Consider the following 12,970-nt stretch of genomic DNA (forward strand, 5'->3'; position numbering starts at 1 on the left):
TTTATGAAAGTTGATTATAGCATAAAGTTGCACATCAAATTGAAGGTGAGAAAAACACAAGAAGGGAGTGGGGGTCTGAATTATGTTAGCTTTTTCTTTCTTTGTAAAAATCTCTTATCAGATTCTGAACTCAAAGTCTAGAATTTGATGTAGAGGCAAGTGTTTATAGTGGATACAAACAAGTTCAGAGATAAAGAGAGACACAAGCAAGTCTATATTGGTTTGTCCCACAAAACGAGAGTAGTCCAGTTCCCTTGCACTTTCAAGGGATTTCACTATAATCACAACTGATTACAAATGCTCAAGCACACAAGCAAGAGACTTCCAATGTTCAAACCCATAAGTAAGAGACTTTAAATGCTCAAGCATACAAGCAAGAGACTTCATATGCTCAAGTGCACAAGCAATAGACTTCTAACGATCTAACTTAATCAGATAAAAGATTATTTGAGTATTACACTTGATATACAATCAGAGGTGTAAATAGAATACAACTAAAAAAGACTCTTAAGACTTATGAATTTCTATGATATATAATTGATAAGAAATTCTAAGTTAAACTTGTGTTTTTGGTTAGACAGAGTAACAACTCTTTCGATAGTCAAGGATTTATTTATTTTTCTTCAAGTCTTCAACTCTTTATATAGAGAGATATAAAAGAGTCGTTGAAGAAAAGAGCTTGCACAAGTGAGTCTAGAAGAAACTTGATCATAGAGGTTGGAATGTTTTCTGATATGGTTAATGTCGTTGAAAAGAAATTTGAATTCCCTTTGCTTCAAGAGGAACTATCTGTTACATCTCAGATGTATGTGCAGATTTTTGTTAGCATCTACACGTGATCAGAAGAGCATTCCAATACACCTCTATCTAGGCATTTCGATTTCAACGGGACACCTCTTCTTGGACATTTCGATACAAGTAAGTTGGTCCCTTTATTCGAACCAAAGACTCATGATACCATTTGTTAGGTCATGAGGAGGAACATTAACATTGAGCCAAGAGCAACACACAACTAATAGAGACACCACATGTTCACCAAAAACCTTAAGATGATAGGTGTGCGAGTTCTCTCACTTATAAATGCTCAAGTCTCCATAATTATAATCAATGTAGGATTTCAACTCACACTTAATTTATTATTCTTAACATATATATGTTGAAGATACTCCCTTCGTCACATATGAGTGACCCATTTGAAATAAAAGAATATTCTAAAATAAATGATTCATTTTAATTTTTAATATATTTTTTTCAATTTTATCCTCTAATTAATATCACTTTCATCATTCTCAATACTTGACAATGACATTTTAGTAAAAATATTATTCTCCCTTTTATTTATTTCTTTTTCTTAATCTATATGAAATGATTAACTAAATCATTCATCATGGAACGGAGAAAATAATATGAATTATTATAGGTGAATATTACAACATAATTTGAGGTATTATACTGAAAAAGTGTACGGATATTTTGCCAGGTTAATTTTATTGTAGCATTTTGAAATTGCAGGCTTTGGTACTATTCAATGTGATTCATTATTCAATCAACAAACATAACATGTCACTAACAGCATAACTTATTTGAAGAAAATTACTAATGATTGATTAAAAAATTAAAATAAGAAAAATATAAAGAAAACTAGTCACAAATATGATCCATCCTCTAATACAAAAATGTCGGCTCTCAAACAACTCCAAACAAATTTTAATATATTTCTTTTATAATGAATGATTTATTTAAAATAATTTTTTTTTTTAAAATAAATGATTCATTTCAATTTTTAAATATTTTCCAATTTTATTTTTTAATTAATATTATATGAATTAGTACTTTAATAAAACTATCATTCTCTATTTTATTTATCTTTTTTTAATATGTATTGAATGATCAACTCAATTATTCATTGTAGGATGAAAAAAATAAATTTCAATCATAAAAATTACAATTGATTTCTTTTATGTTTCTAAATTTTTTACTTTATTTATTATATTTGAAAATAAATATCATATCATAAAATAATAGTAAATTTAACATTCAAAATTAATGTGTTTTCCATTAGATTTTATTAAAAAAATATATCTTCTTTAATTTATCTTCATAACTAGAAAGTGAGCAATGACTTTTTTCAGAATTTTCAATTTTATTGAAATAAATTTTTAATAATTTAAATCTATTATTATTTTTAATGACATTTTAATGATTAATTTAAAATATAAATAAACTCTCTCTTGAAGACCCATGGATTGTTACTAATTTTAATAATGATGATAGTAAGAGAACAAATGATTAAAATTCAAGAGGTAGCAAATTTTACATATGGGGTATTTTGTTAAAATCCAATATATTAGGATTATTATAAATATATAAATATAGATTTGTTTCTATCTCCAATTAATCCTATAATAAAAGAATAACCAATTTCACATCAATTAAAAAAATCAATTAAAAACAATTAGTTTTTTAAATTTCATATAGCCCACAAGTAAAATATACTAACTATAATAATATCAAAAGAAAAAATTTAATTAAATATTTTTTAAATTAAATGAAGAGTATATTAGTTACACATCAAATAGTTTAAAAGTTAGTACTACTTATAATAGAAACCTAAATATAAAATTAGTTTTAGTATAATAAGAAAAGGAAGAAATATTTATAATTAGAAAAAAAACTGTTATTTTGAGTGAGAGATACCTAAAAAAATACCAGCAGCGTCTCATTTGTGCCGGCCCTGCTTAACTATTATTTGAAAATGTCAAAGATTACCGTTCTTATACAAATTCTCAATTATTAAAGCAACCTTCTTCTCCATAAAAACATCATCTTTACACTTTACTGGGATTTGGGTCTCTTTTAATTTTCCTGAAACACAAACTAGAGTTTGTCTACCACTTACATTAAAAGGAGAGAAAACAACACAAAGCCTTCGAGTTTAGTTTCTGTCAATTTTCAAGTGAGTGGTTTTAATGAGGGTTCGTCTTAAAAAAGAGAAAATGCAATGTCCTTATGGTGTTTTGAAGTGGGTTTTGGTTTGGATGAGTGTGTGTTGTTACCTTGGATTCACAATTGAACCATCATCACTCTGGCGTTTCAAGGATTCTCCTTGTCCTACTCAATGTGATGATTGTTACTGCTCTTCAACAGAACAACCTCTTGGTTAGTTTCACTTTTCATTTACTATACAAAGAAACAATCTTGATTTTACTAGTCTTACATGGATGATAAAATTGATAATAAACTTGAATACTTCTGTTAAGTGTTACTCATTTCGTGTGCACTGTTGCCATGTTTTGGGGCCTAACATCATAACAGAAAAGATCATTCTCTTACTGTATGTGCAGATTGTGGGAAACATGATCCAGTAATAAACGAGGATACACTGACAATGCTATCTGAGGAATTGAAGTTGCAGAAAATTGTAGCCAATGAGACCTTGGAACACACCAGAAGATTAGTAATGAATGCCAGAAATACCTTTTCACATTATATAAAAGAATCAGAAAAGTGCAATATAGGGATGGAAACTTGTGAAGAAGCAAGGGAGAGAGCAGAGGCTGAACTCGTCGAAGAACACAAGTTGACAGCACTATGGGAAAACCGAGCCCATGATTATGGGTGGAAGGACAAGAAGAAAACACCCTTAACAAATTAATTACTAACTATCATTGCCTTATTACCTTATTGTGATTACTTAACCCGGACATTTTTCGGCGCCTTAATATTAAATTAGAACATTTTGCTGCATTTGACTTAACAGCAAGGTTAATACAAATTTTTTACATCACACATTGGTTATAAGCAAATATATTTCTTTCTATTCTTTTTATTATCCTTATTATCAGAGGATATTCTATGCTGGTAGAAGTAATAGGAGTGGAGTCAAGGTTATTGAGTAAGATCACAAGTCACAACAAGAATCAAACAAGTAGGCATTAACATTTTTATTATATGAAATTATACAACAACACACCATGGGATAAAACAATAGAAACAATGTGGCCTCCTTTCGATCTTTGCAGAGGCAGACAGATATAAATAATAGGTGACTTGAATGATAATGTGCAAACACTGTTTTGTTAAACCCTAATAAGTTAGAGGTTGGCGACATCAAGAGAGGTATACACTATCTAATACTGCAAAACCAGCAGCAACCCCGCCTTCGTCAGATGATGCTATTTTTGTACGCATCAAATAGCCACTTTGATTATTAATGATAACCTTATCCTTATTCCTGCAAATTCAGGTCCAGGGATGTTAAGCATTACAGAAATTTATGCATTGAACTATGAAGATATAGTATGTAGGTAGCCAAGAGATGTACCTTAAATATGTACCAAATATTCCAAGTTCTGAGATTGCATGGTCCTTGTGCAAATAACCATTGCGCATCAAAAGTGCTGCAGAAAGATTTGGAAATATCCTCTGCATAAGTATGTAAGCTGCATCTTCTTGAGAACCTAAATTTTGCAATTTTATGAGGGTTTCCCTCACAGCATCCCCGTAAATATTGTTTCCTGAAAGGTAATTACATCTCATTCAATATATTTTTCAACAGAGTCCAAGAGAGCAGAAAGTTAAATCAAGTTTTAGGTGGTGGATAACCTCCTCCTTCTCTCTGAGGCTTCATCACAAATATTTCGGGTTTTTCAATTGCTTTTTTAACAATATCCGAGTCATCCAAACTCCACAGTCCAGCAAAGCACTCACGCATTTTTGCAATATCGTCTTTGTTTTCAAGGAACCTGCTTACAATTAAGACTCAAGGATTTAAGAAAAGATATCAACCAGAGAAATAAACTGATTGGCTAAAAAACAAATCAATATATTCTTTTTCCCTGAGATAAAAGCCCTCACTATTCCAAACCATTGGTTTGTTTGCAAAGTTGTAAGGATCCCAAGTTCCAGACCATTAACAATGCATTCTTAACCAAATACATAACAGAAAAAGATTGCAGGCTGCAGACACATTTTCAAAATGGAAAAGCATAGGATATTAAGATCCCACTGAACTGAATTAGGTTCTAGCAAGATACGAAAATGATATGGAATCACCAAGCAATTTAAAAAAAAAAACAATACTACAAATTATAAATGGCACAACCATATTCATGATTAATATAATAAGGCACGGATAGCTAAACAGAAGATACAAAAGAAGATGATCTTACTCTACATAATAATTTACTCACATTTATCAACTTTTCTTTTAATTGTAGTCTCTTTGAATTGAAAAAACTGCTTTCAAAAAAATTAAAATTAAATAAACAAGGAAGCGATGGAAAACAATAATTAGAAGATACCTCTCAAGAACGCCGGGCTTGGCAAGCTCCTGTTGAATCTTCTTGGTGCCAACCAAATGATAAGATATTGAAGGACATTTTACAGCAGAAGATTGTTCCATCAGTAGCCTAGCTCTCCATTCCTACATATTGAGCAAGCCATGCCCAAACCATGAGAAGTGAGAACTCATTGTCAGGATAGAATGCTCACTACATTACATGCTATATCAAGAAACAAAGTTATGGTAGAGAGGATAATCCATTGAATAGATATATTGACGTAATAGTAAATTAGATCTTGTTAGTTTTAAAATGATAAGCTAACAGTAGAAAACGTACAATGCTAAAGTCTCTACATGGCTAAGTCATCCAAAACCCATGATGTATAGATCAATCAACGACAATATTACTTATGAATGAGCAGCAAAAAAACAAACTGATTACTTACTGATTCTGAAGGATAATCAGCTGGTGTATAGCCAGCCCTGAAGTATACGACTGCAACTGCTTGTCCATTACTACAGTAAAAAAACAACTTACCAGTCAGAAACAAAGAGTGAGAGTAAGCCACAAACTTATCAGAAAGTCAGTTTTGATATGTAAAGGCTACATACACAGTAAGTGTTCCATCTGGTAGAATTTCTCCTTCTTGATCAACTTCAGCCAGCGTTTTGCGAACAATTGTAATACCATGCGTGTTTAAAGTTCAGGACAACAGCTCTAATAACCATAATAGGTTTCGAATATAAAATATAAAATTGTCATTTTCCTTATATGAAAAACTTCCATTTAGCACAAATTAGATAGAGGAAAATGAACATTTTTCCTTTTGTATCATGCACTACAATTACTATTACTACTATGAGTATGGAGAAAAGGATATTTTTCTTTTAGAACCGCGGAAAGAGAATGCTGATCATACATGTTTCGCTCTTCAGCCTGAACCACAAACATAATCACAGCCCTGTAGGGATTCAACCGTTCAGAAATATAGGGAAACAAAAGTAGAAGTAGAACAAACCGCACTGCAAAGTAAATTTGTTTCTAGAATCTTACTTGGGGTTATTATACTCAATCCAAGCTTTAGCCAAGCCCTCTGCATTCTGACTAACAGCATTATTGACAGGAACATTTTCTGCATCCAGACCAAGCAATTTCCCATGACGGGAAAGTATGTACCTGAAAAATAATCACAAACAATTGGGTCTGAAATAAAGAAAACAGAGAAACTATGAGAAAATCAGAGAATACATAAATTGAGTTAGAGCAAAACTTTACCTATGAAGCTCAGTAACAAGACTACCAAAACCAGCAAATGAAGATGAAATAGTGTTAAGCTCTATTTGCAAAAGTGATTTCGTCTGTTCATCAAGCATATAATCCGAACGATGCAATCCCAACCGTATTTCCTATTGAATCAAATTAACGCCAACAATAAAAATAATATCAGTAAACTCCTTTCATTGACTTCATCAAAAAGATAATTAAATATGTAGAGCATTCGTCCTCATAGCCATCCTCATGCACTAAAATAATTCCTCTGAAAAAATTCAGCAATATTCTAACCTCTTTTTTGTTGACGTGTAGCATCTTGGAATGAATATCTAAAAGTCTAGAGGTAAATTCGTCCACTTTCTTAGTCCTAGATTGAAATAAATAAAAAAAGTGACAAAAAATTCATCACAATTGAAAGTTGAAATTGGAAAAATACTTTATCCATAATAGTAAGTGTGTCCTAAATGGTGCAAACTAGTCTAATCTGCTTGCACAATTTTGGACAATTACAGTGTGCAATTAGATCCACTGATTTTTTTCTGACAATTTTTAAAATTGTAAAAGAACAATAAGTTAATAACCTACGAAGCACGAACACCTCAAACACGACTGACACTAACACGGCGACACCGGTAATAACTAAAAAAAATTAATTAATTAAACATAATCACAAGTGTTGGTGCAGGTTTTCGACCATAGACAATAACGGACCTGGAGAGAGATTCCTGAAGAAAGTTAGCATCCAAACTAACACGATCAACAAGTTCATTGAATATAGGTGCCAAATCACAAGCTTGTTTAAATTTGGTTTCTGGCAATGACACCGGCAATAATGCAAATGGAGCATGAACCAATCCAACACCAGGAACAGTTCCTGATTTCTGTAAAATTGAAACAATTACAATTTACATAAAAACTTCCTTCAAAACCTAATTTATTCAGCATGAAAATAACTTGAACCAGAAAATGCAAATTCGGATCGATAAAAGTTGCATGTTAGAGTTTCTGAAAAGCGGTAATACCTTGGAGGATTTATCGCCCATAACGAGGCCATGAAGAGAAGCCCAAACGAGAGCATCATAAGCGACGTTATCGAGGAGTTGTTGATCGAAACGGTGATAATCATGGAGTGACGGAGGTTTAACGGTGACGGAAGAAGAACAAGAATCGTCGACGTCGACGTCGACGGTTTGTTTACCGTCAATAGCGACAGGTGGCATAGTGAGGCGATGATGATGAGAGAGTAGAGGTTTAGGGGAGTAAGTTGAAGAAAAAGAATAGTGTGAGTGGCGGGTTGTTGAAGGAATGTGTTTGGAGAAGAAAGGGGTAATAGTAGTTCGAATAGTGGAACGAAAATCAGCGGCAGCCATGAGATTGAGATTAAGTAGCCATGAATTCAGTTTTGTACTGTTGAGTAGTAAGATTAGATACCAAAATCTCTTTTACTACATGAAGCTCACGCTGGACAATTCTTACACGTCAATTTCTTTGCGTAAGCAACTACATAAGAGTACCACACAAAGGGAACAATTTCTTTTGTTTATTAATTAATTAATAATAAAAATTGAGTTGTCCTAGAATCGTTTTGACCTTATTTTTATATAAAAAATGTATTTAAATAAAAAGGGAATCAGATGCCACTTTTTTATTAATTGTTTGGTAACTCTAGATTTATACTATGTTTATTTGGTAGTACTATTACAATCTGCATAAAAAACAAAATAGGTTGGTAAAGGCAATTTGCTTTTTGCCCTATCATGGCCATTCGAAATGACTATAAGGTCGGCTAAATTCGAGTAGTTATCTATCGGATGACTTTAGTTTATATGAATTCACTTTAATGAATTTGGGAGAGAATTATTTACTCACCTCGGAATTATATATATATATATATATATATATATATATATATATATATATATATATATATATATATATATATATATATATATATATATATATATATATATATATATATATATATATATATATATTCACCATTTTGCTTGAGTTATCTCTAAGTATAATCAAGAATTCTAAACCCCACATATAACCCTTCAAATACAATTGGCATCCATTTTATCCAATGATCAATTTGTTGTCCACCTCTTAAACCCCTTCGAATAGGGTGAATCGGCAAGCAACAATCTCATATGGCAGCAACTTCGACGACGACCAAGATGCCATAGTGAAGATGTGTGTTGTTATGAACGACCGTTTTGTCATAATTAGATCTTGAAGGACAACGTTCTTAACCTTCAACAGCGCCAACAGGAAGCGGTCCCCACGGAGGAGACAAAAGTTATGGATCCCTAGCCTCTCTCTGACGAAATATGCGGAGCCCACATACCAAAATATTTCAAGTTGTTATCACTTGTCAAATTTGATGGAATAAATGACCCCATAAGTATGTTGTCTCCTTCAACATACAAATGGAGATTATTAGAGCCTTTTATTCCCTGAAATATAAGCTCATTTACAATACCTTCAAGGACGCAACGTTAAGGTGGTACATGAGTCTGCACGACTCTCAGTCACCAGCTTCCGAGACCTAATAAAGAAGTCGGTCCATCAATTTTTAGCAAGCATGCACAAAAGGATGTCAACCACCAGTTTTTTCAACATTCGGGAAAATCCTTCAGAATCCTTGATAGAATATCTCGTTCGATTCAAAGAGGTGGCCATCAAGGTCATCCACCCAAACCTTGAGATGTTCAGAAAAGCCTTTTAGAACAAATTGAAGTTCGAAAATTTTAATGAATCTCTCATCCAAAGGCCTGCTATTTCCTCGTCAAAAGTGGTGACGTGTGCAAAAATGCTACATAAAAGGGCGAGGAGAGCAACGCATAAAAGAAGGTATGTGATGCTAAATAACGCATGTATGAACATTATGACTCCTTACAATAAGCACACATGAACCATTATACCTTACATGTTAGAGATAGGCAAAATTCAAGCAAAGCAGAACGCCTACAGAGAACTTCACGCCCCTAAACACTCACTTTGAGTAGATATGGAGTGAGATCCTCTACGCACACACGATATTGTCAACCCCCAAGTCAGATATCATGGAACCTGAACCAAATAGATGGTGTAAATTTCACAAAGTGAAGGGCCACCACAAAAAATCTATTTATCAACTCAAAAAGGAGATTGAGCGCCTCATCCAGAAAGGTCACTTGAAGAAATACGTCTGAGGTGGCTCTACCCAGTCATCGTGTGGCTCTATATCTCAAAGGCAATATGCCTCTAGAAGCCTCATATACAAGAAGGGAAAGGAACCTAGTAGAGAAAATAAAGAAAAGCTCGTGAGTCACACTCTAAACACCATATCAAGATGGTTTGATGGGGGCAGGAAGACCAGTTCCGTTTGCAAAAGGTATGCACACCAAGTCTTGATCGTAGAAGGCTCACTTACCAGCCCTAATATAGGTGATAAAGAATCTCTGGAGTCTGAAACCAGCTTGTCTGAGAAAGACATTGATAACATTCATCCCTATGATAGCGACCCAACGGGCATAATTGTGGGGTGTGATGATTGAGAGATTAAGAGAGTTCTAATTGATCATGGGAATTCTACTGACATCTTCTACTAGGATGCTTTCGAGAGGCTTCACTTGGATCTCGATGATCTCAAAGCTTTCCAAGGCTCGTTGGTAGGATTTTCGGGCAAGAGGGTTACATCACCCTAAAAACCATATTTAGGGTCGAGGAAAGTGTAACACCCAATAGAAAATTGCACTATTTAGGATGCTACTTCACACAAATCATGTACTTCATAAAATATTTTCAAACTAGCAGCGAAAACTCAAATAATCCTCATAGCATCAATAATAGATTAAAACAACTAAATAACGAAAAACAACTCTGAAAGAAAACTTCAAAACATATAACACACATGTTCCCGGTGTTACATACCAGAGCAAATGAAAACCAACTAAAAGCGATAAATAAAAACAAAAGAAAACTCCAAAGTTGTCTTCCACTCACAAGTGACTACTCCTACTGAGTATCTGTAGATCGATTAGACAAAACCAACAAAGCAAACAAAAAAGGGATGAGAATACATCTTATAAGTGTTAATGGTAAAATTTAGAAACAAGATGGTAATTAACAAATTCATAAGTACATCGTTCACACAAAAATACAATCAAAGTCAAATAATGGTGCAAATATTAATACCACTAACTCCTCATCAAAAATGCATGAGGTGTCGATTTTTTGGAATCAGAGATGCGTTACAGATTTACCTATGTCTCTGATTCCTCTTGAACTGTGTCCCTCTCTTGACGTGAGACCGACATAGTCCATCTCTAAATCAGACCATCACTGGACCAAAGTCCTACCTAACTCTGAAATGCATGCATGTGCGATCATGTACAATGTAAGCATGCAACATCATCAACATCATAAACATCATAAACATTATCAACATTTTCAACATCATAAACATGATCAAAAACATCATCAGAAGGTTCCACTATTGAACCTATAAGTTGTCAATCATAGGTCATCTTTGTAATCCTTTCAGATTACTAATCATCGAAAATTGCCAATTAAGATCGTCACTATAATCCCTCTGGATTACTATACTCAAAAGTTATGGTTTAAAAATTAATTAATTAATCATAAAAATGGACAAAGTTATTTACCCAAACCTCCGGCTCATCAAAAAATTTCAGGGAAACTCAAAATCTCTCAATACCTCTCGGTTCTCAAAAATGACTCTAGAGTACCCCAAAAGTACTCTAAAGTATTCAACGTGCTCTAAAGGTAAATGTTTCACAACCCCTACTAAGCATAAAGTCAAGCAGTTTGACTCAAATTATTCAAAAGTGACCATAAGGTTACCCAAAGCGTTCCAACATCAAAAATTGCTCAAAAATCACCGAAACAATTCCCAAACTCAAAAAACTGTTGAAATGCCTAAAATCATCGCCGCATAAAATCGCCATTCGCCACCGTTGCGCGAAATCTGCTGGCCACCGCGACATTACCGCCTCAAGGCCCACGTGCCGCAGCACCGTGTAACACCCTAAACCCCACACATAATTTATCATGTAAATTAAATATACAATAAAACCACGTAGGGTGTCACACATTCATAACACACATGACCTGCTCCGTAACACGAGTTTCAATAGTAAATTTCAATACACACATTTGTAATAAGGATGTTTACACGACATCTAACTTATCTGAATCATGCCTGGGATGTTTACACGACATCCATCTCATCTGATCAGCATTATATATTCATATAATAAGACATTCATAACTTGTCATCGTACGCTCACTTCCATTTTAAAGTATCATCGCAACGGAACTATCATCACATTTATGGAAGATAAAGTAAGTAATAACATCTAGTCTCAACTTCAATTATAATAACAAAATAAGAGATTTGTAATTAATAAACTCAACATCTTAAGAATTCTCAACAACAAAATTAGTCTTATGACTTCAACATAATCAGACGTAAGGAATAAAATAAGCGTTTAACTCAATCCGATGTTACATGATCAGAGTAAGGTACCACTAGTAAAAGTGATAAAATAAAGAAGTAATCCAAGAGCTACTATACACTTACTTCAATAATACTACTCTTGAGTATCTGCATGATGCCCATGTAAAGACAACATTCAAACATAAAGGGTGAGAATCCATTTCAATAATAACGATATAGAATGAAGAATAGAGTACATCATTTACACAATCATGCACAACAATATATCACATTCTTACATCCAAATCATAATCAACATCATACACGACAACATCACAATTATCATCAACATCATACAAAACCACATCTCAATTATCATTAACATCATATGCAACAACATCTCATCCAACAACACATCAATAACAACCAATAAAAATGCAACACTTATTCAATGTACTCAACACCGACTCAACATGCATGTGGTACCAAATATGAACACTCAGGTTCATCTCACTCCATGATCCCCACCATAGGATCGATTCCCTCTTGGAACCAGAGCACAGCAAAATCGCTACCATCACCATAGGTAACGCTTCATTAATCCTCCATAATAGGAATTAGCTACTCGCACTCGATCCATCACAATGGGATCGAGGCTCACCAAAAGTTATTACCATCAGCATAGGTAACGCTTCACTAATCCCTCATAATAAGAATTAGCTACTCGCACCCGATCCATCACCATAGAATCGAGGCTCACCAAAATTGGACTGAAGCCCGTACACCAAGATGCATGACTCTCAAATAACATGCATTAACACAACAAGGTTCACCTAAAGGATCCCCACACACATCTAATCATTCATCATGCAACAACCAATTCATGTTGCCACATGAATAATATCAACAAACAGCAGTAACTCGTCAACATCTTAACATCATTGACATAACAACATAATCATCACAC

At 33.6% G+C, this 12,970-nt stretch overlaps 2 protein-coding genes across 2 annotated transcripts; one reads left to right on the forward strand and one right to left on the reverse strand.

The window, feature by feature from the left end:
* The first annotated feature begins 2,738 nt into the window (after positions 1–2,738).
* On the forward strand, positions 2,739–3,801 carry LOC127132330 (uncharacterized). The gene is made up of 2 exons (XM_051061267.1): positions 2,739–3,159; positions 3,345–3,801. Exons 1-2 carry the CDS (start codon positions 2,970–2,972, stop codon positions 3,653–3,655), a joined length of 501 nt encoding a protein of 166 aa, XP_050917224.1. The 5' UTR covers positions 2,739–2,969; the 3' UTR covers positions 3,656–3,801.
* Positions 3,802–3,908: 107 nt separating this feature from the next.
* LOC127132329 (glutathione synthetase, chloroplastic) lies at positions 3,909–8,080 on the reverse strand. Its single transcript, XM_051061266.1, has 12 exons — positions 7,580–8,080; positions 7,269–7,438; positions 6,849–6,924; positions 6,561–6,691; positions 6,339–6,461; positions 6,166–6,246; positions 5,897–5,977; positions 5,731–5,800; positions 5,304–5,425; positions 4,606–4,745; positions 4,325–4,517; positions 3,909–4,234 (listed from the first exon to the last, which is right to left on the reverse strand). Exons 1-12 carry the CDS (start codon positions 7,925–7,927, stop codon positions 4,111–4,113), a joined length of 1,659 nt encoding a protein of 552 aa, XP_050917223.1. The 5' UTR covers positions 7,928–8,080; the 3' UTR covers positions 3,909–4,110.
* Positions 8,081–12,970: the final 4,890 nt, after the last annotated feature.

This window comes from Lathyrus oleraceus, chromosome 3 (genome assembly GCF_024323335.1).
Source record: "Lathyrus oleraceus cultivar Zhongwan6 chromosome 3, CAAS_Psat_ZW6_1.0, whole genome shotgun sequence".
Taxonomy (NCBI): Eukaryota; Viridiplantae; Streptophyta; class Magnoliopsida; order Fabales; family Fabaceae; genus Lathyrus; species Lathyrus oleraceus.